The 26,436-nt window shown below is 36.3% G+C and overlaps 1 protein-coding gene across 10 annotated transcripts in view; it reads left to right on the plus strand.

Annotated features, from left to right (window-relative positions):
• The window catches only part of BTRC (beta-transducin repeat containing E3 ubiquitin protein ligase), a 181,750-nt gene that overhangs the window by 79,456 nt on the left and 75,858 nt on the right, over positions 1 to 26,436 (plus strand). For 5 of the 10 annotated variants that reach the window (XM_007080180.3, XM_007080182.3, XM_042959916.1 and 2 more), the window contains one exon: positions 19,047 to 19,124. The exons of 2 other annotated variants lie outside the window; for them this stretch is intronic. In XM_007080180.3, coding sequence (XP_007080242.1) covers positions 19,047 to 19,124 — 78 coding nt within the window. Of the gene's footprint in view, positions 1 to 8,167; positions 8,255 to 16,886; positions 16,977 to 19,046; positions 19,125 to 26,436 lie in introns of those variants that run through there. 3 more of the 10 variants (XM_042959919.1, XM_042959921.1, XM_042959922.1) reach the window with 3 other exon arrangements.

Genomic DNA, 26,436 nt, shown 5'->3' on the forward strand with positions numbered 1-26,436 from the left:
AATTGAATTAGAATCTGTGTGTGTGTGTGTGTGTGTGTGTGTGTGTGTGTGTGTGTGTGTGTGTGTGTGTAGCGTGTGTGTGTAACTGAGATAGTTCCAGTCTTACCGGGAGAGACTGTGGGAGATATGACTGATGGTGTGTACTGTGCTGCTATCTAATGGCAGCCTATGGAACTACTCCGTGGTCTCCTGGGAAGAGAGAACACAGTCTTCTGATCTGGTGTGACCTCGGTCTAACCCCGTCCTGTTTAGTTCAAAAGGTCTCAGGATGTATTTTTGTAATTCTAAATCTAAGAAGGAAGAATGTGATTAATTTCTCCATTAAAAATTAAGATAGGTTTCATTAGGCATACAATTTTTTATGAAGTATTAAGTTGTAAATATTCAATTAAATTTAAAACTTCTCATCTCTAATTTAATGGGTGAAAACAGTTGCAAATGTACTGAGTCAGTGGATCATGTTCCTATTTTGCCTTCCATACGACACAAAAGAATTACCTTTTTGAAATGTCTTCGCATCACAGAAGGGAAAAGTGGCATAGGGTTTGGGTTCTTAACTAAAATTTCTTCCTGGTTGTCAAAATACCGATCAGTCAGTTTAGGAGTGTTAACACATTTTGTTATACGTGATTATGCTTTATAAAATTTTTAAAATTGTTATAGAGAAAAACATTTTAAGTATAGCAGTATCAGATCAAGTTCCACAAACGTCTGTTGCTCTAGTTAATCATTTAAAATTTAACTGTACCATAAATTTGGGCAAATTTGAAATTCTCAGAAGTGAAATAGGTAATTCTTTCCTTTTCCTAAAAAAATAATTTAATGATTTTTGTAAAACATCATGAAAAGTATAATTCTATACAGCTTTAAAAGCAAACACACTGAGTAGAACTCAGCATGAACTGTTCTTGTGATTCAGTTTAGCTCTAGGCATTCTAACTGTAAAATAGCCCCTACCAGAAAAATAAATATGTGTAATCCCCTGATTTGTAGAAAGTGTATGTGTGCATGTACCACTACTTTATGAATAGAGAATTGCTACTGGTTACCTTTCTGAGCATTTAAAATGATCTTTTAATTTTATTGTATGAAAGTAACAAAGTATTATAAAAGTTTTAATCTCTCCTATATAATCATCATTAACATAAAAATATAAGTTTGAAATATTCTAATATTGTGTAGGCAAGTTTTTTATTGTAAGATGGAACTACATAGGGTTTTTGTACAAGTGGCTTTGATAAAAATGACTGAAGTATATGATGTGTGCTCTATATAGGCTGTAAGGGGAAAATGCATTTTGACATCATGTAGATCTAAAGCTTTAACAAACAATATTGCCATTCACAACTAGCCACAATCCCATTTAATTCATATATAGAGGGAGTACTTTCTGGGTGCCAGGTACTGTACAGAGAATTGGGCATAAATTAAGAGTCAGGCCCTGTCCTCAAGGAGCTTAGAGTCATTTATTAGACAGTTATGGAGAACCTATGTACCAGGGCACTATGCATATAATTTGAGGCATTGCTACTGTGAGCAACCATTAGTTGAATGTATTTTTCCCTTTCATTGAGCTAGAGGCCTGGCATAATAGCAGCCCTAAGGAGCAGTACACTGATGTTCACATCAGATATAACTCATCTCAGCCAAAAGAGTGATATGCATATTTCAGACTAGTCTGTCTCTTTAATGGCTTTCCCTTCTTCCTTTAGACACCTTCCAAGGGAGCAGTATTGTTTTTGGTAGTTTTACATACAGCTTAAAAAAGAGATGGGTAACATTTATTATAGTGCCTCCTGCTGGTAGAGCACAGATTTTCAATCCTTGTTTCTAGAGTTGGTAGTGCCCACTTGTGGTTTGGTAGTTAGGGCTTCTTCTAAGGCCACAAACGGGAAAGAGTCCATTGCATGCAAGGTATAAAATGCTTCTTTGAACAGTCTATTTCTAGAACCTAAATTGTCGTGGGACCAGCTCTTCATATAAAAATTCATTGAAACCTGTTTTTCACAGAGTGTGGTAACTCCTTGCCATAGTGCTGTAGTGTTAAAATTCACATTGGCCAGGTTGTTCTGTAAATTAAACACTGACAGCTACCCTCAGGGGAACAGCCAATGTATTTATGATGATGTGCTGATTACACAAAATACACTGCAAGCAGAAAACAGCTGCAGAGAACAAACCTCTTAAAAAGAATACAATTACAAATAGCACCCTCAGTATTTCTAGTGGTGAGTGTAGAATACAGCATGCTAATGCAGGTTTCTTACTTAGTCTGCCTGAAAACAAAAAATCTGAAGGAGATAAGTTAAATTATGGTTGATTGCACATGCGGTGCCAACAGAGCAGTAAACAAATTTTGTTTCTGAAGAGTATAGGTACAAGTGTACAAATAGCAGGTGTATAGTAGCCTCCCCCCCCACCCCCGCCCCCGCCCCCGCTTTTGGTAGTAGGTTTCTCATATACAGTAGGGCATGGCCTTGTTTTAAGCATTCTGGACACTTGAAGGATATCACGCAATGAATTGGGCAGGAGAGTAAATTGTGTTTTAAAAAATCCAGGAGAAATGCAATATGTTGGGATTGTAGATATCAACATTTCTTTTGAGATGCGGCTCAGTATTTTCACTGTTATTAATAGCTTTGAAGATGTTTACCTTTGGAATTAGTAAGAGGAACCATGACTCTGTATCTATGGTAAGGTCTTTGTACTTTCTTAGATTCTCTTTTTTCAAGAATATGGTGTTTTAGGATACCGGAATTGCTGGGCGATTACATATTTTTAGGAGAGTCCACTTTCAAGCGTGTCCCCTCTCATCCCTGCATGTTCCTGGTTACATGCAGACAAGTAAGAAGAAGATAAGAAAAAAATAGTTTTCCTTGTTTGAGATTCTGTTACAGTTTAGGGTTAGTATCTATAAAATATTTTAGCTGCTGGGCATGGTAGCTTCTGTTTAAATCAGTAGAAAATATGTTGATCTTCCAAGACATAAATTTACTCAAGCCAACTCTAAGGTAGGGGGACATAGTGATTGGAAACAGTTCACTTCACCCGCCTGAAACTAAGAATCAACTTTTCAGTATATGGATCACTGGTATGTAATAATCGACTATTATTGGTCTGTCTGTTGGTCTCTTTTTAAATCAGTGTGGAACCTCCTGGAGTTATTTTCTTGCTCTGCTGACATCAATCCCATGTGGCAGAGGAGTTGTATATAACCGGTTTGGTTTAATCAATAGAATAATTGATAAACCAGATAAGATTTAAACTGATTATAGCCCCCAACAGAATTCCCCAGAGGCCTTGGACTCTCTTAATTTTGACATGTGTGTTGTGTACCCTGAGGATGAAGTGCAGTTTGAATTATCTGTTTTTATTTGCTTAATGACGGGGAGGGTGTTAAAGTCAAATGTTTAATTAACCCAGCAATGGGCTGCGTTGTCACTTACACACAGCTGATTGAGATATCTCATGGAGAATACTGAATAGGAATGATAATGTGGCACTGGGACGGAAGATTGCTTTTTCAATCCATTTGCTGGGTCACTGCTTTGAATGTCTTATTGGATGAAAGGCATTCAGCCTGGAGAAAAAATTCAGCATTTAAGTACATTTTGTTCTCTTTCCCCCCCAACCCCCTCCCTGCCCAGAAGTTAACTAAAACAGATATGTTCTAGGTTTAATAAGCCATTCATGTACTAGTAAGAGATCAGGGTAGTCAGTAGCCTCAAGCTACATAATTTCCTGTGGAAACGGAAAAATTCTACTAGCCTCCAAGGTATTCTAAATGTGAGCTCTTTTGTCCCTCACATGCCTTGTTCCTTGCCATTATTGTGTAGTTGTCTTTGGTTTCTTGTCTCTTGCCTTTTTCTGTTGTGTTTGCTTGATATGCAGCTACTCTAAGGCCATGGACAGATCCTTTTCTCCTAAAGAAGCATATTCTTCTGTACATTTTTGCCATTTCATGCTGCTGGCTTCTATTCAGTTATATTTCTGATCAAATATTGTAGTAAGATTGTTGAACTATTTAGAAAGATGAAAATGTGAGGCATAGAGATTCTTGTTCCTTTTGTTACTTCTATTATATAAACAGTTGGTTCCCGGTATATTTCATTTTGTTGAGAGGCAGTTTGCTTTCTGTATGGACTAAAAAACTAGGCCAGGAAAGATTCTAATAGCCACACACCATCAAAAATGCAGTCCAGGCAATTGGAGTTTTAATGACTTGCTACCCTGACTAGCTTTATAATCAAATGTGAAATTCTTTGGAGGCGTACTGAGCAAAACTTTAAAAAAATTTTATCATGACTTTCCTTCTTTGTGGTTCTTATGTTTCTTCCTTCTATCCCCTAAAGATCTAAACCAGGAATTTACTAATTTTTTTTCTTTGCTTTAGTCATTTGTATTCCACAGAGCACAATAGGGAGAAGGATACAAGATTGATTTTTTTTATGTGTGTCCTCTTGAAAGCATAGTGTGGGGCATGACTACTTGGAGGCACGGGGTGGGGGGGGGGGAGAGCGGGGCGGGGGGAGCGGATTTACAAAGCAATAGAAGCATGCAGCTAGTTTTCAGGCGCAGGTTGGACTTTTGCGGGTCAAGGCAGACCAGACGAGTAGCTTATCTTGAGGGACGCAAGTAATAGACCAAATATAGAGCAGCTATTTCAGGAATCATGTAGGTCATTTAATTATCCATTATGATTGAGTGGCTAATGCTCTTTTGGCAATTACATGACCTCTGTTATTCTTGAAACCTTTCCAGGCCCTCGTGGGTCGAATGACCCACCAGTCAGTGCTTGCAGACTTCATTCCACTCAGAAGGAAAAGAGATGCTGGGAACTACTGGCATTTAGAAATGGCTATGCTTTCTTTACCAACCACTACCCAGAATGTCTTTGTACAGCAGTCAGTGATAGGCAACTGGTTTTGAAGTCAACTATTCCTTCATTGCCTTCATTGCAGGAGCAAGAGATCCATTGGTTTCCACAAGAGGGAATTGTGGCAAAACAAACTAAATACCAAGTTGGTTCTTAGGCTATTCACAGGTTCTGGGCTGTGAGAACAAGTACTAACGTGTTAAAACTAATGTTTGATATCTGTCAAACCAGTTATCCAATATGGAGGTCTAAAGTTAGTAAAGCGATTTTTTTTCATAACACAACAAAATACTATTGATGATAATAATAACAGATTTTTAAAAATCATTGATTAAAACTAGTCCCATTTAAATTGGCTAATCATTATAATTTTTATCATTTTAGCATGATTATTTAATTAAATAAAAAGGCCGTTTTAAAATGAGCTGCTGATCCAAGGTCGAATAATTTTGGAACATTTGGATTAATATTTCTCATGTGTTTTTTCTTTAATCAACAAAGGATCATTAATATTTGCAAAGAAAGCTCTTTACTTCTGCCAAATGATAGTAAAACTTACTTTTTCGATTTGTAGTGACTTTTCATGTAATTCTGAGAGAAGAAGATAATGTAGATTTGTTGTGACTCTTTAAGAACAATTTTGGTATAGAAAGTAATGACACATAAACTGTTTGTAGGATTTGTCAGGAATGCATAAACAAAATTCTGTATACTTAACTAAATGGAAGATTTAAGGTATTTAATCATTCTCTAGTAGTCCAATAATTTAAGACCATAGGCTTAAGAGAAATAGTTTTGTTAGAGAAACACACAAACATACCCTTTAAGTAGAAACCATTTGCATTGTTATATAAAAAAAAAATCTGGAGAAAAAGAAAACTGTTTTTAAATTTGTTATACTTAAAGAGCATTGTTAAAACAACAGCAGCCAACCTACAAAGGTTGTTTATTCCTGGGGCGGTAAAATTAGCCATCTTTCCAAATAAATTTGTTAAAGTACTCCTGGTAGAACTCTGACGTTAATCTGTTTTGGTTTTATTTTCATTTTGTTGTTTGGTAATATTGACAAATGAAAAATTGAAGCCATGAATTGTTATTTATAACCTTTGACCCTTCAGAAATAGAAGACTTCTCACTTAAATTTTAAATCCTTTAGGCCAATACTACCTTGGTATCTGGCTATTTAGAGGCCTATGAGAATATAGTCATTATAAATTATATTAGCTGTTTTCTGTTTAAAAACATATTTTCCCTTATTGTAGTTTTTTAAAAAATTCTGTGGTGGAGATGAGCAGAAAATGAGAAAGCAGAATTTATAGTAAAAGCAAAAGTTACAGCTTAAAGCCGAGTATCCTGGATAAGGAGTGTAGTTAGTCTGTTTGGCATTTTAAGAAGAAAGCAAGAGATATAAAACAAAGTGTGATTTTTTATTTCTTATTGATATATTGCAGTTCTTTAAGGCATATCCTTCAAGTATATGTTGGCCTATGTTGGACCATGTTTTTCTACCCTTGGGAACCAAAAATCTATATAAGTCTATGTAAGAGGAGATGGTATTTGTAATTTTAAAGACCTGAAAATTCATTAAGACTTTGTATAATTAGTGGAAAAGTCCAGAGGATAATAAGCCCACAAAATAGTAATTTTTTAATAATAATAAGAAAAAAAGTAATTAAATAAGGGACAGTTCACAACTGAAATACATACCTGACACAAATCTTAACCTAGTCCAATCTGGTTTTTAGAAATTTACTTACTTACGTGGAAGGATTTCATTTTTACCCCACAATACGTAGACATTGGGGATATTACAGTTTATCAACTTTAAAGAAGCCTTTAATTTTTTTTCATGATATTGTTGAATTGTAATCAAATGGGAACACCAAAACAGGGAAGACATCCAAGGTGACGAAAATCATTTAGCAGAAAAAAATCAGGAATAGGGATGAGAGAAATAACTAATCTGCGGACAGAAAGGATTTTGGCATACATCCTAAGGGTTCTATAGTTCTCAACCCCATTTTGAGAAATCAAAAAGATCTACAGAATGCAGATGTCTTTGAGTTACAAAAATAACCAGATGTGCTTATTAGTAGAAGCAAATGTTTGCCTCTTAATTCACCTAAAACTATATGCAGAGGATCTCTGGATGAAATATTGTGTAAATATGGCAGAAAAGAAAATTGTGGCATGAAAGGCTCTGCCCTAAACACATAATCAAAAAGGTAGTATCTTGAAAAGGAAAAAAAAAAAACACACCCATTCTTTAAGATCCATGTAGATTTAAAGGTAAAAGAGGTAAATTAAGCTAGAAACACTTTTGTTTCACATGGTAGGTGAGTTTGGTTTTATATTACATGTGTCTTTTTACCCCAAATCTTTGGTGAATTTTTGTTCACCTTACCATGCTTGTTTAGCTACTTCGTGTTGTGTCAATTGTATTTTAAACAGTGAAAGCATATGCCTGAAACTCCTTTTTTTCCTGAATGAGAGTGATAGTTGTCTTAGTTCTGTCAAGAAAAACAATCTACAGTAGTATATAAATGCCCCCTTGTAAGCCTATTGGGATTTTTAAAAATATTAAGCCACATTGTTACAAGTAAATGCAGTTTTGTGACCTAATTGGGATGTTAAGCAGAATAAAATGAAAAAATATGTGCTGGAAAGGTCAAGGTGTCAAGTTTTTGGTTTGTTGTTAAATCAAGCCTTTAGAATCAAAAAACTTTAGAGTTTAAATAGACTATTATTTCTGATGTGGAGCATATTAACATAATTACAAACTCTTTTATATATTCCTAGTCATTCTTAAGTTGAGGTTCAGCCTTTAAGTCACACAGCTGACTGTGTTGAGACTGCTGTGTGGTAGCTCTTCTATTCACAAAACGTGTAAAACAAGTAACTGTTTCAGCTTTTTTTTTTTTTTTAATTCCCATGTGTATTGGCAGAAATTCATCCTTTTCCTATAGCTGTACATTTAATGGTGAAGTATTAAAATGCCATATTACAGTGTATTCTGTAACTTGAAAGTTAACAAAAGCATGCTTGTTCCTTCCTGCCCTTGCCTTGTCACTCCCTGGTGCAGCTCCTCGCTTCCATCCTTCTTATCGGAGTATCTCAGTGTTTAGTTGAGCTTGTTTATCTGAAAAGAGCAGGAGGCAGGCTTTTAGGGAGTAAGCTACATGTTCCAGTATAACAGGCACCAATGCTGTTTGACTTGAAAAACATTTGATCTCTTACATTAACAGCCCGTGTCACTGTAATAGAGACTACAGCTGGGCTGCTGCTCAGTTTTCTATTATTTTAGCTTTGAAATAACTGTTAGTGCTGCTCCAAAATCTCCGTGTTTAAAATTGTATATTGGCTGTCCCCCCAGGACTCGTAAGTAAACAAGGTGATATGTGTGGCCAGGAGCATATTTTGTTAGCTTTGTTTTAAATAAGAATCTTCCCTATCTAAATATGGTGTTTGTCTGATCCCTGATAGTGTGCATGCTTTTGTAAATTTGTAGATCTAGCAGTATTGTAAAGCAGACTTTTGTTTGTTACTAATGCATGAGCCTGATCAGTAACTATTAATTAGGAACTTTTTTCCCTCGAATTAATGAAGCATTTAGTTTTCTCATGAAGCTTAACTTCAAATATGCTGCACAATTTCCCTAAGTATAGCAGTAGTTGAAAGTGGGTAAGCAAGAATTTAAGGGGTATGTTTGTTAGGCTTAAATATGCTTAGCTTTGTTTTAAAATATTCAGTTATTGGTAATTTCTGTGCCAGGAATACTCTTGACAGTTGGAATTAAAGTAGCAGTATTTAAAGAATAGAAAATCAAATTTGTAAATTCAGTTTGTTGTTTTCTTCCTTTTTTGGAGTACCTCTTATTTTAATAGTGGTAGAACGGCAGATTATAGTATTGGTGGAATGATAGCAATCTTACTCCTTTTCTTTCTTTCTGTATTTATTAAAAACCTAGCACGTTTTCCTCTTCTAATTATTTTCTGGTCTCCTACAGAACTACCAAGCCACCCAACACTTTCTTTGAACTTAACCTAAAATACATATATCAGCTAGCACAAGTATAATTGGTTGAAAGGCAGCCATCTATCTGGGAGTTCTTCTAAATACTGAATGTGTCATGTGCTTTGACAGGACATATCTGTAATATCTCTGAATACAGAAAGCACTTTCTCTGTTAGCTGTAGGTGTTAATGCAGTAGTGTGTTTTAAGAATGTGTGCAGTGCAAATTCAAGCTTGTGAGGTAATGACAAGTGTTTGCCTGCATAGACAATATATTTTTCCCCCTGAGGTCCCCACACACCTAGTTTCCCTCAAGCTCATCATCTCTGTCAGGTTAATCAATAGGCACCGTATGGCAGAGGGTCAGTAATCAGTGTCATCGTGCCTTTAAATCGTGTTGAAAATTTGCTTAAAGCCTGGGCCAATTAACATCGAGATGATGAATGGATGGGAAGATGGGAAGAGCCTGACGCTCAGGGGCTTTGTGAGGAGGAGATGCTCAGCTGTTGAGCAGCAGACACCAGCGAATAAAATCAGCCATTCATGTGAGCTCAGTCCACCCACTCTTAATGATAATGTCAATCTAGCAAAATATATACACATTGGAGTTGTCACGAGTTCATAAATCAAAGGAGTTTGTCAAAGGCATTCAGATTAACGAGGCAGCAGCAATAACAAGTCAAATTTGCATAGAGAATTGCTCGAATCTCAGTAAATTATGATCCTGTTTTTCATTTGATTATTTGCTAATGTCTCAAGAGGGAGAATGATTATATTAGCATGCAAAATCTACTCCAGAAGTAGAAATCTGAAGTATAGAAGACCAGCACACTATGACAATTAATCAGTTTCTGCATACTAGCATAAATGCACAAGGCCCAGAAATGAACTTCTTTTTTATTATTATTTCTCCTTGCTACTGATCCAAATGGTTCAGCTTGACAGAGACTTTATATTGCTTTAACAGTGTTCTGAATTGTGCCTGCAGGCAAGACATAGTTATGCAGCTATAACCAACCTATCCATCTGCCAACCAGATTGGAATTCTCCTATCCAAGGCTTCCATTAACCCCCACTGACAGCTCCAAACAGGATTAAGAATTTGGAAGCATAAAAAATAGTTGTTCTTTGCAAATATACACAATCCCTTTGCATTTTTAGAAAGGCTGCATCTGTAGTGTTTTATAATTAGTGTCGGACAGTGTCGCAGGGGAAAAAACCTAGTTGGTAGTTTTTTTTACTTCTCATAGGAAGTAAGACAGTACTAATGGAAATCCTGTGTGTTTGGTTGTCTGATAGTGCTTTCCATTATATCTGGTTCCTAGCACTGTGCTTGGATTGGTATATTACTAGAAAATACCACTTCTTGAAAGCTTTAACTGGAAGATCTTGTTGAAGTTTAGCAGGATGGGGAGGCTTTGATGTGGTTGTGGTTTAATCGAGTATGTCAAATGATAAACGTGCCGGAGAAGCAGTGTGCATGAAAACATGCCAGAGAATATTATCTTATGAGGACACTTCAGGTCCTCCCTAGAACTGGTCCTTGAATAGGATTCTTCAGTCAGCTTCTGAACTTAAATGACCTATGTTTTCCCCAATGTATCCTAGAAGGATTAATTAAAATTTGTTTAGATACACACACACACACATTTTAGTTGTCACCTTTCACTAAAGGGTTTGAGTGGTTCTTATCCATGTAGTTAAATTACCTTTAACCTTGTAGAATTGTTTCTGTTTTTGAGAATTGCAAATCATATATATTTGGAGGCTGTTCTTAGTTCCAAATGATATATTAAGTTAATGGGAAAAATATTACTTCAATTACTAATTTACCAATCAAGCCCACTGTATGATGTTTGCAACTAGCTATTAGAAATTGGTCTCAAGATTTCATCTTTCATGTGGTTGTCATTCTATGTAATGATGCTCAAATGACTCCATTTTTTAAATGTGTTCAAAATCAGAGTCAAAATCACCACAATTTACCCATTTCGCTAAAATGATACAACTTTCCTGGTTACAGAATCCTTTGAATTTTCTCAATAAGAAATGTGGCATAGGTGGGGAATGTTACTTCTAGTGTTGGCAGTGATTATTTTATTTATAGCAGATGTCTATTTAGACAGACTCAGGCTCTGTTGCACCATCCAACCTTGAGCAAGATGCTTATTCAAAGATTATGATAAGTCATTACAAGTGGCTTGACTTTTCATCACTGTGTAAATTAGTTTAGTTTTTCATTTGATTATATAATCAACTCTTGATTATCCATGTCATCAGGAGTTGTGTGTTTGAATAGATAACTGAAAACAGTAAATAAGCCACTTACTAGGTCGTGGAGAATATTGCCCTAGCCGTAAACCTGCTGTGTGCTATCATCAAAATCCATCTACTTGTTTTGGACACCGGGAGAAACAAATAAAATCCAGTTCTGAAGAATCAGGAGTGCTTTGCTTATCCACAGAAGAACTTTTCCTTCTTAATCAAGGCTTGGCAAACTTTAACTGCAAAGGACCAGACAATAAATATTTGAGGCTTTCTGGGCCATAGGATCTCTATTGTGATTATTCACCTTTGCCATTTATGTATGCAAGTTGCCATAGATAAAAGGTGAATGAGTGGAGTTGGCTAAGTTCCAGAAAAACATTATTTGCAAAAACTTTATTTAGAGCAGGAACTTGCTAGCTCCTGCTTTAAATTGTCATGCTGACATCCTTAGTGATGGGCTAGTAGGACTGTAGTTGGGCTATCACTTTGAAGGTTTTCTGCTTTGAAAATCTTTTTTTTCTTTTTAAAAAAAAATTTTTTTTTTACTAAAATTTTTTTTTACATTTTTTTATTTTTGAAAGACAGAGACAGAGCACAAGTGGGGGAGGGGCAGAGAGAAGGAGACACAGAATCCAAAGCAGGCTCCAGGCTTCGAGCTGTCAGCACAGAGCCCGATTCAGGGCTCGAACCCACAAACCGCGAGATCGTGACCAGAGCTGAAGTTGGATGCTTAACCGACTGAGCCGCCTAGGCGCCCCTGAAAATCTTTTTTAAAGCTAGCTGGACAATGTGGGTATAGGGCTTTGATTATTTATTAAGCACTTATCTGTATATTATGTAATGTGTTGGGAAGTACAGGGAGCCACAAAGACTTTACCCAGTAAGCTTTCAATGTTATTGGGTAGCTGAGAGTAACATGCAAACATTTACCTAATTAAGTGCTCAACTGTGTGGACCAAGATAGAAATGTTAAGGAATTTCCAGTAGGGAAAGATGGAATAGCTGTATGGTTTCTTAGAGAATTCGACAGTTGAAGCTCATTTCAAGAATGGGTAGGACTTGAATAGATTAAATAATTTTCTTGTGTTTATAATTGTTGAATGAATGACATTAAAGTTAAGGATCCTTCCAGCCTGAAAATGTTGAGGTCATATCACTTGTTTATAAGACTGTGAAGAGGGGCGCCTGGGTGGCTCAGTCGGTTAAGTGTCCGACTTCGGCTCAGGTCACGATCTCGCGGTCCGCGGGTTCGAGCCCCGCGTCGGGCTCTGGGCTGATGGCTCAGAGCCTGGAGCCTGCTTCAGATTCTGTGTTTCCCTCTCTCTCTGCCCCTCCCCCATTCATGCTGTGTCTCTCTCTGTCTGAAAAATAAATAAACGTTAAAAAAAATTAAAAAAAAAAAAAGACTGTGAAGAGACTTGCTTGACTAGGGCAGAAAATGTATGTTGAGGGAAATAACTTGGTGTAATATGGCAGAAAATTCTGGAAGATCTTGAAAATCAGGCCTAGAACTTAATATTTGATTCCATAGATACAAAGGGCTGGCTACTGAACGTTTTTAAGGAAAAAAGACCACCATGAAATTAGTGGTGTTTAAGAAAGATTAATCTGGCAATAGCATTCAATCCAGCAAATGCTTAAAAGCTCATATTATGTTCTCAAACTTTGTGCTGAGCCACTGGAAAATGCAGATGAAAAAGAAACTGCCCCTGCTCAGAAGGAATCTTACAGTGGGGAGTAGGGGTGGGAAGCTTGTTCACAGAGAGATATAATATAGAGAGATATAAAGTATAAGTGCCAAAATAGAAATAAAGTGCTAATTCAGAGTAATCAGTTCCATCTGGGGTAAGTGTGGTGTAGGTGGAGGAGGGCATAAGCGTAGGCTTCCCTGACAAAGTATCGTTTTAGTTGATTCTTGAATCAGGATTTTGATGATGGAGAGATCAGGAAAGGAGTCTATTACACACTGAGGGAATAGAATTAGCAAAAGCACAGGGATGAGAGAGTGCTTTTCATACTTTGGAGAACGGTAAATAATGTCATGTAAATGGTTCCAGAGACTGATGGAAAGGTAAATTGTCCAGATTGTGGATGCTATACTAAGAGGTTTGGACTTAATCCTGAAGGTGACAGAGAGCTATAAAAGGTGTTTGAGCAAGGTGTGGGGTGAGATGAGGTAAGTCTTTTTAGAACGATGGTTTTGACAGTAGTGTGTAGAATGGTTTAGACAAGGGTTTCGGTAAGTGTGTCGGAAGGCTGTCTCAATAGTAATAGCATTGGTGGTGGCCTAGAGTAGAGACTGGAAATACAAACCAAGGGTTAGATCTATTAAAAGAGATGATTCAAAGGAAAAATTGAAGACCTGAAATTGGTTAGATACATTCAAAGAAAAAAAAAGTTGGGGGGAGGGATGAGTAAAAATTGAGGATTTAAGTTTGAGGTGAGAAGAAAAGTTGGGAGAGAAAGAGGTGGCCTAAGATGGGTGAGAATGGTAAAAGAGTGCTTTGAATTTGGATATGTTGATTTTGAGACAGGTTATTTAAATTTATCACCTGAATACTTTCTTTGAGATGGTTTTTCTTTTTTATTCACCTTGAGGTTACTCCTGGAAACATTTTATCCAGAATACATCCCTGAGATCTAATGCACAAGCTTTAGCATTATTTCACTTTATTGACTTTTTCCTACCCAAACATCTGTGAATATGTGTATAGGTGTTACAACCCAAATGCTTCCAGTTTGAAGTTACAATTCTAAACTATTAAGTGCTGGACTAAGAGAGGGGGTGCAGGCATGAGGGTGGGGTGGGCAGAGAGAGCGGGAGAAAGAGAATCCAAAGCAGGCTCTATGCTGTCAGCACAGAGCCTGATGCTTGGCTTGAGCTCAGGAATCGTGAGATCATGACCTGAGCCGAAATCAAGAGTCAGATGCTTAACCTACTGAGCCACCCAGGGGCTCCTGGGCTTAAGTGAGAAATATTTGAATTAAAGGTAATAAATTTATGAAAGGTAATGAAATATTTTAGAAATATTTTAATATACTGCTACTATTTATACCATATTAGTGCTCCAGGACTACAAATACATTCTGCAAATGTGTTTACTATAATGAAATGTTTAATCTGAGTATTGTGAATGAGCCGTAATAGGCAGTCAAGTTCTTCTAGTTGGCTCAGGGTTAAGTGGTAGAATGTAACTTTTATTTATATTTGAGGGAATTTTTCCCCCAAAATTTATTTTTCACTTATCTGACTTCTACCTTTCCATTTTTTTTAAGTTCATTTATTTTGAGAGAGAGAGAGAGCAAGTTGGGAGGGGTAGAGAGAGAGAGAGAATCCCAAGCAGGTGCCGTGCTGTCAGCGCAGAGCCCAGTGTGGGGCTCAAACTCACGAACCATGAGATCATGACCTGAGCCGAAATCAAGAGTCAGACGCTTAACCAGCTGAGCCCCATCTTTCCATTTTTAAACATATTTTCCTCTAGGTTTCATCAGTTTTACTTGTTATTTTTTATTTTCATATGATTTCAGAATTCCAGAACAGTTGAAAGAATAGTGAAAAGAATCCCCTTATACTCTTCACACATATTCTCCACATATTAACATGTTGCCACATTTGCTTTATCTCTGTTTATATGGAAACATGTGCTCACATTCATTTACTTATTATTTTTTCTGAACCTTTTGAAAGTTAGTTACAGATATAATGTCCTTTTTCCAACATAAGTGTTTCATTGTATGTTCCAAAAAACAAGGATATTCTTTCAAATAATCACAGTACAAATTATCAAAATCAGGAAACAATGTATAAAGAAACTGTGGAGCATCCATACAGTGATACTACTTGACAGTAAAAAGGAAAGGACTACTGGTCTATTCAACAAGAGTGAATCTCGGATGTATTAAGCCAAGTGGGAAAAGGCTCAAAAAATTACATAGCATATGATTCCATTTTGTGATATTTGGAAAAGATAAAATTATTGAGACAAAAAAAATCTGTGATTACTAGAGAAAGGGGCTCACTGGATAAGGGCAGTATAAGAGAATTTGGGAAATGATACATCTTGAGTGCGGTGGTAGTTACATAACGGTATGTTTTTTGTCAAACTCGTATAACTAAACACCAAAACAAGTGAATTTTTCTGTATGTAAATTTTAAAAGTGAGGAAACAATCAGGAAATTAACACCAATACAATGTTATTAGCTCATCTGTAGACCTTATTCAAATTTTTCTAATTGTTCCAATAATGTTCTTTATACCATTATGTCACAATACTCACTCAGTACTTAACCATCAAAATCAAATGCAGTAGAGGGGTCAGGAGGAAGAAGATTGTGGGTGTGGTCTAGATAGGCACTACTCATTCTCTTAGATGCAGATCACTGTTGTCACTATATAATTCTGTACAGAGGAGTTTACCATCAATTTTGCTTTAACTCCCCCACCCCCACCCCAGTGATCTCAGAGCACAAGTTGCATTCAGTTGTCATGTCTCTTTAGTTTCCTTTCACCTGAAACAGATCCTTAGTCTTTCTTTGTATTTCATGACTGTGACATTGTTTGTTAGTACAATACTAGTAATTTTAAAAAATTACTCAATCCCTCAATTTGGGTTAGTCTGATATTTTCTGTGATCAGATTGAGCTTAGATATTTTTGGCAAGGTTACCTCAGAAGTAATAATGTGTTCTTCTCAGTACATCATATCAAGAGGCACATAATGTTAAGGTAGTGTCTATCAGATCTCTCTACTGTGAGGTAGAGATAAATAAATCAGATTAAGAGAGTCAGGAGGAAGAAAATTGTGGATATGGACTAGATAGTTGCCGCTCATTAGGTTCACGTTACTGTTTTCACAATGTAATTTAGTATATAGAGAGTTTACCATCAATTTTGTTTCACTTCCTGTACGTATACAGTAAAAATGTGCTTTAGGGTGACTTTACTATAATAAACTTTGACCAAAACATAACTAGGCTTCCAGTTTATTATGATGACATTTTTATAAAACATAATTAACGTTCAAATATGGGAATTTACATTGAATTAAACCAGTTTTGATTATAAATGGTACTTCATTTAAGGGAGGGTGGAACTTCATGGTCTGGGGAATAGTTACTTGCAAATTGTAAGTTTATAATTGAATACTGCCTTAAGTTTGTATTCTGTAAAACATTTAATTTTTTAATTTTAGCATTTAAAACTTTGATCTATACTTTATTTTTTATTTTGTTTATTTATTTACTTTGTGAAAGAGAGAGAGAGAACAAGAGCTGGGGAGGGGCAGAGAGGATGAGAGACTATCCCAAGCAGGCTCTGCACTGTCAGCACAGAGCCCGACACAGGGCTCAACCACACAAACCATGAATCATGACCTGATCCAAAACCAAGAGTCAGACACTTAACTGACTAAGCCACCTAGGCGCCCCTATACTTTCTTTTTTTTAAAAAAAGTTCAATACTCAAGTTGATCTTACGGGTTTAATGTTGGCCTTTCCCCTCCTTTGCTTATCTTACAGTGGCATATATTGCTAGTTTCCTTGTTTGGAATGCTTTATAGTCATTAATTCAGCTTTATCTCTCCGTTTTGTAGGTAGACTAAATTACTTTTTTTTCAAAATGCGGAGAAAAGACAGAATTCTGAAGTTATTGAGTCTCTCTGTCCCTTGCTTATAGCAAAGCATATTTTTTCTTTTTTGTCTTAATTTTAGGGACCATTACCTTCAAGTGGTCATCCAAATATAAAATATCAAGTTAAATCTCATAAGAGATTTCTGCCCAAAAGGAACACCTTACAGTAGTAGTCTGTCACCCAACTACAGGTAATGCAGTACACCCACAGATTGTAGCCACAGAGGTGCAAAGGCCCTAAAATGACACTCTATATATGCTGCTTGTCCTTTAATATATTTTAAAATACGATATTTGATACAAACCAAAAAAGGTACACCTAAGTTTAAAGTACAGTTATGATCCTATACTCTACTAATAACTTCATACTTGTATGAAAATTTTCAGATCAACTCATGTTTGGAAACAATTCCTGGATCTAAAAATAAAGTAGCTCCCCAGTTAGACTGTGTTGGATATATGTAATGAGTATTTTAAACTTGCAAATATTAAAATATTAACACTATAAATGTAGTTGTGGAAAATAGTACCCAAAAATATGTATTCGGAGTTTCTGTATTTTGCCTTGCAGATAGTGACTTACATGTGTTGATTACCAGATTTTTTTTTCTATTATTTTGTATTGTGGTAAAAATATATAACAAAATTAATCATCTTAACCATTTTTTAGTGGTGTTAAATACATTCATAATGTTTTGCAACCATCACCCCCATCTGTCTCCATAATTCTCCATCTTGTAAAACTGAAATTCTATACCCATTAAACAATAATTCCCCATTCCCCCCTTCTCCCAGTCCCTGGCAATCACCGTCCGCTTTCTGTATGATTTTGACTACTCTGAGTATCTCATATATGTGGAATCATACAGGGTTTATCTTTTTGTGACTGACTTATGTCACTTAGCATAATGTTCTCAAGGTTTGTCCATGTGGTAGCCTGTTTCATTTTCCTTCCTTTTTGAGGCTGAACCCTGTTCCTTTGATGTATACACCACATTTTATTTGTCCCTTCCATCAGTCAGTGGACACTTGGATTGCTTCCACCTTTTAGCTATTGTGGGTAATGCTGCTATGAACATGAACGTGCACATACCTCCTTGAGACTCTGCTTTCTCCTCTTTTGAGTATATACTAGAAGTGGAATTGTTGGATCATATGATAATTCTATTTTTAATTTTTGAGGAACCACCATACTGTTTTCCACAGCAGCTGTTTCTACATTCATACTAACAGTGCATAAGAGTTCCAATTTCTCAGCAACCTTGCCAATATATATTTTGGTTTTTGTCTGTTTTTTATAGTCGCCTTCTTGATGAATGTGATGTGGTATCTACTTACACTTTTTGATTTACATTCTGAAATATGATTAGTGATGTTGGTCATCTTTTTATGTGCTGATTGGCCGTTTGTACCTTCTTTAGAGAAATGTCTATCTAAGTCCTTTGTGCATTTTTGAGTTGGGTTGTTTGGGGTTTTTTGTTTGGTTAGTTTACCACTTCTTTACATATTCTAGATATTCATCCTTTATCAGATACATGATTTGCAAATATTTTCTCCCATTCGGTGTGTTGCTGCTTTATAATTCTGTTGATATTTAGAATTCTGAACTTGCTTTCAATTGGATTGTTGTTTTTCCTCCTCTTCTTAAGTATTTAAAAATCCCATTGACATTTATGGCCTCCTAGCTGCTATTTGAGATGATAGTGGCAAGAATGGACTCTAATCCTAAAGCATTGGTGAAATGATGTTGTTTTGAGCTAAGTACTATGTTATTTTTAATAAAAGAAAATCAAATCTGAGATGAAGAAGAGAAAGAACTCTTTTTCTAGGATCCATACTTTGAGAATTTGTAGTGACCAAACATTTACTATAGTTCAAAACTAATTATTTAAAGAGAAGGTAATAATCATGCTTTAAGTTGTTATCAGCTAAGCATAAACTGGAACTTTCTCATGTCCAGTGCCCACCTGCATTTTCAAAGAGCAATAAACTAGATATCTGATGAATGTGATCTGCTGGGCAGTGCTTAAATATAAATGAAATACTTTCCACCTACGTCCCTACTTGCATTTATTTATATACATGGGCATATGTTTTCCTTTACATAAGTGTATGTCTATATGTATATAAATCTTCAAATGAATAAATGCATAAATATACATGGTATTCTAGCTTACAGAATTAGAAATGTAATTCAGTTACCCCCACAGAATAAGATTGAAGATAATGAGAACTGAATTAAAGCTTACTTTCTTTCACAGAATTCCTCAGAGAGAGAAGACTGTAATAATGGCGAACCCCCTAGGAAGATAATACCAGAGAAGAATTCACTTAGACAGGTATGAAATTCAGTCTGTCTTAAAGTAAAAAGCTACCAAGAACAAAACAAAAGACAGGAAACCCTCAATTTGCCATTCATTAAGCATTAGAGCTTAAATTAAGAGTACTTTGAAGTTGGTCTGGCTATAGCCATCAATTTCAATCAGGTAACATTGTTTTCCCAATCATTTAAAAATATCCTAGGTGTACAAGTACAGGACAGATCGATTGCTTACGTGTAGTGAAAACAACATCAAATAAAAGTTTTCTTATTCAGGAAAAATAACTTGAATTGCTTCTTAAGTGCAGATAGTAGAATAGTTGGCTTTAAATCTTACTTTCCTACTGAGATTCTTAATACATTAAAAAAAATTAACAATCAAAAGGGATCTGCCTCTAGAGAAGTTAGCTCCTTTTAGTCTGAGCGATATTTGCCTTTTCTAAAAGTAAAGACTGTTATTGATAACCTAAAAAAACTTACTGCTTACTGTGTTCCCAATCCCCAAAGGTAACACATTTTACTTTGAAAGTTAATTCCTTGGTGCTCTCTTTTTTAAAATTAAAATGTCCTGGGCCACTTGGGTGACCAACTTCAGCTCAGGTCACGATCTCACAGTTTGTGAGTTTGAGCCCCTCATCAGGCTCTGTGCTGACACCTCAGAGCCTGGAGTCTGCGTCAGATTCTGTGTCTCCCTCTCTCTCTCTCTCTGCCCCTCCCCTGCTTGCACTCTGTCAGTCTCTGTCTCTCAAAAGTAAATACACGTTAAAAAAAAAACTTTTTTTTGGATTAAAATGTCCAAAAACATTTCACCAAAAAATTTCTTCTTCTCACTGCCTGTAGCAACAACCTCTAACATCTTCTGTCTCCCACTAGCAACAAAAACAAGTTCTTACAGTGTTGCCAGAGAATAGGCATACCACCTATTAACTTTTAATATATAGTTGGGTAAGATGAGAACGAGCAGTAGTAAAAATAATTTTGATTTACTTGCATTATGCATTATTCTAGGAAAAAGGAGAAGAGGTCTAATATTTGTTGAGTGCCCACCATAACCCTGCTACTTGTTTCATTCCGTCCTCACAATCCCCCTGCAAAGTTTCTAGATAGGGTCTCCGATTTATAGATGAAGAAAATGGAGGCTTAGAGAGACTAGAGGACTTGCTTATTAGCCAGTCAGTGAGTTAAAAGCGAGATCTCAATGTTGCCCAAGTGTTTCTACTTCTGCCTTCTTATTCCGGTTTGTGTAGTGTTTGGGTTTTGTTAATGTTTATTTTAGGTTTGAGAGTGAGAGAGCACGAGCGAGCATGAGCAGGGGAGGGGCAGAGAGAAAGGGAGACACAGAATCTGAAGCAGGTTCCAGACTCTGAACTGTCAGCACGGGGCCCGACACGGGGCTCAAGACCACAAACTCTGAGATCGTGACCTGAGCCGAAGTCAGATGCTTAACCAACTGAGCCACGCAGGTGCCCCTGTATACAGTGTTAATTTAGGGAGAAAGTCCTTGAAACTGTGATATGTCCATTTTTTATTTACTTTCTGTTAAAAATTTGGGGATGGGCACTTTCGTTTTTTGTAAAAATTACTGTCTAGTAAGTAGAATTGAATCCATTCAGGAAGCTTTGTAAAAAACCCAAATGATCAGTGATTGGTATTGTGCAGTTACAACTTTAACTATTTGGAGACAAACACCTGATCTCTAAATCTAAATAAATAGAACAGTATTGAGTAAGATAAATTTAGAGGTGGAAGCGGTCTGCCCACTATACAGAAACAACTGTCAGAAAACAATGACACGACAAAAAGTTTTGGCAACTTTATTTAAGCTAACAAACGAATTTTCACTCTGCAAAGTTATAAATTAATTTTAATAGGCTGATCCAGATGGTCCATTTGGAAAATGGATAGGCTGATCTGTTGAAAATTAAACTAAATTTATCTCTCTCATACTTCAAACTGAAGCAAGAGAGAGAATCGTGCCTATTAAGTCCAGCACATACAGATGGACCAGCAGGTCACACATGGGACTAATCTGATTCATTTTAAAAATAAATGCATACATTATTGAATCATTTTCTACTTGCAAGATCTGTCGTGTGCAGTATTTGAAAGAGATTTGATGTGGCTTTTTCATTGCTTTTTAGCAGGTTTGCTTCACCCTCTCCACTCTAATATAACAACTGTCTTGTTTTTGTTTTTGTTTTTGTTTTTCCTCCTATTGCTCCACAATGGTTTTTCTAATATCTGCCATTCAGTGTTGAGATCCAAGCTCTGGAGATTAATTAGGTCATGAGGTTTTTTTCCCCCTCCTCTCTTTGTAAAGGGTTTTTTCTCTATTCTCTTTATGAAGAGCATGAACTCAGTGTTCTTGGAAAGAGAAATGGCCTTTAGAAACTGGGAAGTAGGAGATCCTCTTGGGGCCCTCTGAATCTTTTAGCTTCTGGGTGTTTTAACAGCCCCATGAATGCAGATTTGTAAATTTATTGCAGTGCCATCTGGTTTTTTGCTCGAACCAGATTACTGTTGGCTTGTGTCTGTCTATTGTGGTGGTCACTCCCTAGGAGCTTGCCCTCTCAATCTTAGGGAAGAGTGATGAATAGCAGGGGTCAATAGAAGCGGGTCACAGGGCAGCTGTCCGGGACTGCCCTGAACTTGATTACCCCACTGCTGATTTTTTTAATGTAGGACATAATATATAAGCTGTTTAAACTCCCCCTTTTCTCTGTTGCATGACAATAATGAAGTGCCATTTGCTCCCCCTCCCCACTTTAGTCAAGCTATATAGATAAAAAGATGTCAAAGCTGCCTTTTCCCTAGTGTTGATGTAGGTAGGATTTGCATCATCTAGGCCAATCCCTTGAGATTCTTTTACAGATATTTCTAATGGGATTTCAGGAACTCTTTCACTTTTTATTTTTAAATGCTTGGTTACATAGTAGTGTTTTAAACTGATTTTATAGTTTACATATATTGTTCTAAAGTACAGTTTCACAGGTGTTGATAGACTGTGACTACTGTGTGGTAACTTTGAGTTACTTAATCACTGGAGGAGCTAAAAGAAAGGTTATCACTACAATTCTTACAGACATTTAAAGGATAATGAGGGAATATTATAAACAACTTTAAACCACAGCTTTGGCAACTTAGATGAAATGGACTAATTCCTTGAAAAATAAAACTTACAGAAACCAATGCAAGGTGAAACCAAATTTGAATAGCCTGATGTCTATTAAAGAAATCAGATTATCAAAAGGCCCCCATATGGTTTCACTGGTGAATTCTATGAAATATTGCAGAATAAATAACCCACTCCTGTGCTCAGAAACTAGAGAAAATAGAGAAGGCAGGAACACTTCCGGACTTGTATTGTGAGGCCACCATTACCGTAATTCCAAAACCTAACAAAGACATTAGTAGAAAAAGAAAATACTGAGGGAGAAAGTCAGGAGACACTAGTCCCTGTGTCACTAAGCCATTTTGTATACCTGCTTTTCCATTCCATATCAGAAGGCAGGAAAGTTGGTGGGGAAAGAAAGGTAATGTAATGTATTCTTTTAATTTTCTAAATTTCAGAATAATCTCTTCTATCCACATTAAGTGAAGTGTGAACTTTTATTTAAAGAATGTACAAAGTGGCTACAATTTTCTTTCTACTTTTATTTCTAAAATGTGAAGTCAAAGAAACCATAGCAACTGTTTTCATAGCTTTTATTCATATCTGCAAACAAGGGCAAAGGCCTGGGAGGATACATGAAAGTACTCATTACTTTTTGAAAATGTAGCCTCACAACATGCAACTCCTTTGCTTCACATTGGTGCTAATAGGATCTGTCAGCCCTGCCTTTCTATGTAATTGAGTAAATTGTGACCTCTGTCTAATCCTTCCCCCATCCCCCATTCCCTTTGTGTATGTGTCCACTTACCATCCTGAGAACGTGGGCAGTGATAAATAAAGCATTGAGTAGAACTCTCTCAACTCTTTGAAAGCAGCATGATGCCAGCCCTCTAGTTATATTTCTTTAAGTGTTTACGTTTTTCTGTATTCTTTCTCTTGTGTAGCTGGAACCCTGGGGATGCAAAGCCATGAGAGAGGCCAAGAAGCTAACAAAGTAGCTGTCTCCCTTGTTAGCTTGTTCCTTTATTCTTTAAAAACAAGATAAAAACCATCTGGCTCAGGGCATTACATTTTCCTCCCCCATGCACCTCTATAGATGGAGACTTCACCTGCAGTGAGGGTTTACATTGATTAGGGAGGGAGCAGTAATTCAAGCTTCCATCCTCTTCAAGGATACTTTGCAGTCTTTTAAAGGTGCTGACCCACTGAGTTAAACTGTCAAGGGAGGATAAAAAAGTATCTTCATCCCAGGAGGTAACAGCTGCCAGGTTTTCAACACCTTGCACGCTGCTGGAAAAATGTCACAATTGTCAGCTGAAAGAAAAATGACTGTGTTGTCATCTTCTGTTAATGACTGGGCCTTATAAAGGGAACTCATAAGCCTTTTGGAAGGAATAAGTAGCTGTTTTCCTTTCCTATCCCTGTGCCCCCAAATTCCTATGTTGTTCTGAATAGTACCTTGGAGTAGATCCATAAAACACAGCAGTAAAGATCTTAAACAGCCCCGTATAAGCATGGGGGTCTAACTGGCACAGCTCCTTTATACAGTTGGATGAGTAGGAGGAAAAAAGCACGTCACTGGCACAGAAAATGACATTATATTGTGTATTAACAAAACAACAACAATAACAAAAAGTCATTCATAAGCCAGTGAACTGAGAGAAAACATACTGTATTTCTGCTCTTTGGAGGACAATTTGTTTTCAAGCAGCATCCAGATGGGTAAATACCACGACATTTCTTTTTTTCAAGAGAGCCACTTCTTTTCTTCCTTAAAAAAAAAAAAAAAAAAAAACAAAAAAACAAAAAAACCCCCAAAACCTCACTGAATTTACTTCCTTTAATAGCTCTATAATGTTTGTATATGATGGCATTCCCTTCTTTCTGATTTGATTGATGAGGAGAGAAGGTTTAATGAAGTCCCAGATATTAGCCAGGCAAGTTTTTTTTTCTATTTGTTTTAGGTTAGTCATTTTAATTGTATTGAGTAATTAGAAGGTACACACAGCCAGGGGAGCTTTGTTCTGATAATTGCTCAAGAAAACCCATTCCCTATCTGCTGTTGCTTTGTGTTAAGACACTTCTCCCTCTAGTGGCAATAGTAAGCACTTTGACTTGGCAGTAGGCAAGGTGTAATTGCAATATGACAAACTATGCTTAAGGGACTATCTTGTAAATACTTTAGTTTGGAGTTTGGCGTTATTTCATTATATATGTGTGCTTTTTTTTTTCCCTATGAAACTTCCTACCTCTTTTTTACCCCCTGAAGTGCTTTGGGCTTTGGATGGAAAAATATTGCGTGAGATGTTTATTAAAAAAAAAAAAAAAAAAAAAAAAAAAAAAAATCACAGTGCATCCTGGGTAATGTTTTGCAGCTTGACTTAATTTTAGTCATCTGTTTTAATTACCTATTTATAAAAATGCTTTTGCATTTGTAGACATTATTTAATACTTTGGAAGAAGCACCTCATTTGAAATAAATAAATAAATTGTACTTATTTTAAATAGTCCATGTAAAAGATCTTAAAGGTAATTAATGTAGGTCTCTTAAGTAAGACAAAAGTGATCTTTCCAAGTCTGATGAAGTGATTTGTTTATTTAACTTCCCACTTCGGCTGAATCCTTCAGAGTCTAATAACTTTTTTTAAAAACATGGTTTGGCAATTTGTGTCTAGCTACAAAAACCCTTCTTCCAAAAGAAGCAATTTAATAACCGGCTTTCTTAAAATTACTTTGAGGAAGGAAGACTGTATAGGGGGTTGGTGTTTTGTTTTATGTTTATTTCAGGGTAATCATTCTTTGATAAATTGTGTAATCACTGACTTAGTAGAAAAAGTATTATTGAACTCCTGGGTTGCAATGACCATAAAAAGTGTATTTTCATATAGAGACTTGAGATGTTGTGAATAAATTATAAAGGAAACAGCTTATATGCTGGTCGAAGCCCATATGGACCAATTCATTTTGTGTTCAGTGCTTAATGTGGATGTACCATTAAAAAAAAAAAATGGTGAGGGGAGCCTATTGTGCCCTTTTGTATGAGTCTTTTAAAAATCTGCCCTAAGAGTACTTTGGGAGGAGATCAGATAGAGCATTGCATCCATTGAATGAGATTGGGTAGCATCAGCGTGGCATTTTTAAAGCCCAGTCCCAGCTTCCCTAGATGTCGCCTTGTAGTTTGCTTTTTCTATCCCATATTCTTGCTGGGAACTTGATTTGATGTTACCATATATCTGAAGGTCCCCGTCTCCCCCCTCCCTGTACCCCCCTGTACTGCCCCCCAATCGCTGCCCATTTTCATTATACCGTATCTTGTTTTGCTATAGGGCTGCTGAACAGATTTCTTAAGCAGCTTTTTGCAAGGTTAAAAGAATGCAGCCTGGTAACAAGTTTGTGTCATTTTAAATATATACCTTCTAGTAAATAAGGAGAAGTCTGGCAATCAATCCCTTTTAGTGTGTTATATGTTTCACCTGACAACTAAACCTTCTATTGATTAGCCATTACTTTGTTAGATAATCCTATGTCATTGAATCCATTGTAAAAAATTAAACTCTTTAAAATGTTTTACCCTAGCAGCACTGTGAAAATTGAAAACTTGTTCAGAATTACAGCCTGCTTTCACAAAGAAGGTAGTTTTCAGCAAGGCATCTTACTGGTTTATGCTTATGTGCTTTATATGCAATATAAAAACGTATTAAAGTACTCCAATGCAAAATTCTCTGCCTCTGGTTCAGCAGTGAGGCTACCTTTCCGAATGTTGCATGGGGACAGAGCATATCTTGCCAGTGGCAATTATACTCACTAGTTTAATTCTAGCCTGGAAGAAGTCTTAGTAAAATATTGAATGTAAAATACTGAATTTTTTGGCCTTTTTATTCCAGGGTGATCTTAAGACTGTGACAAGTTTTAGTTTACTAATCTATGTGACTTTCTTGGGAGGTAAACAAGATCATATGCCCATTTTACAGATGGGATGTCTAGAAAATAAAAGCTTATGCATAGCCTTACTCTAGAAACTCCTGCAGGACTAGAACTGGTTTCTTGAATCTGTCTAATGTTCCTCTGAGTGTCTTCTATCCATTTCTGAGGGGAAAAGGAATTGTCTAACCTACCATAACTATTTTTTCCTAGAAAATAGCGTATTTTTATTAATTATGCAAACGTTTAGTCCTTTTTCCTCTAAAATATTAACTGCATACTTTTACATTTTCACTGA

This window comes from Panthera tigris, chromosome D2, assembly GCF_018350195.1.
Source record: "Panthera tigris isolate Pti1 chromosome D2, P.tigris_Pti1_mat1.1, whole genome shotgun sequence".
Classification (NCBI taxonomy): domain Eukaryota; kingdom Metazoa; phylum Chordata; class Mammalia; order Carnivora; family Felidae; genus Panthera; species Panthera tigris.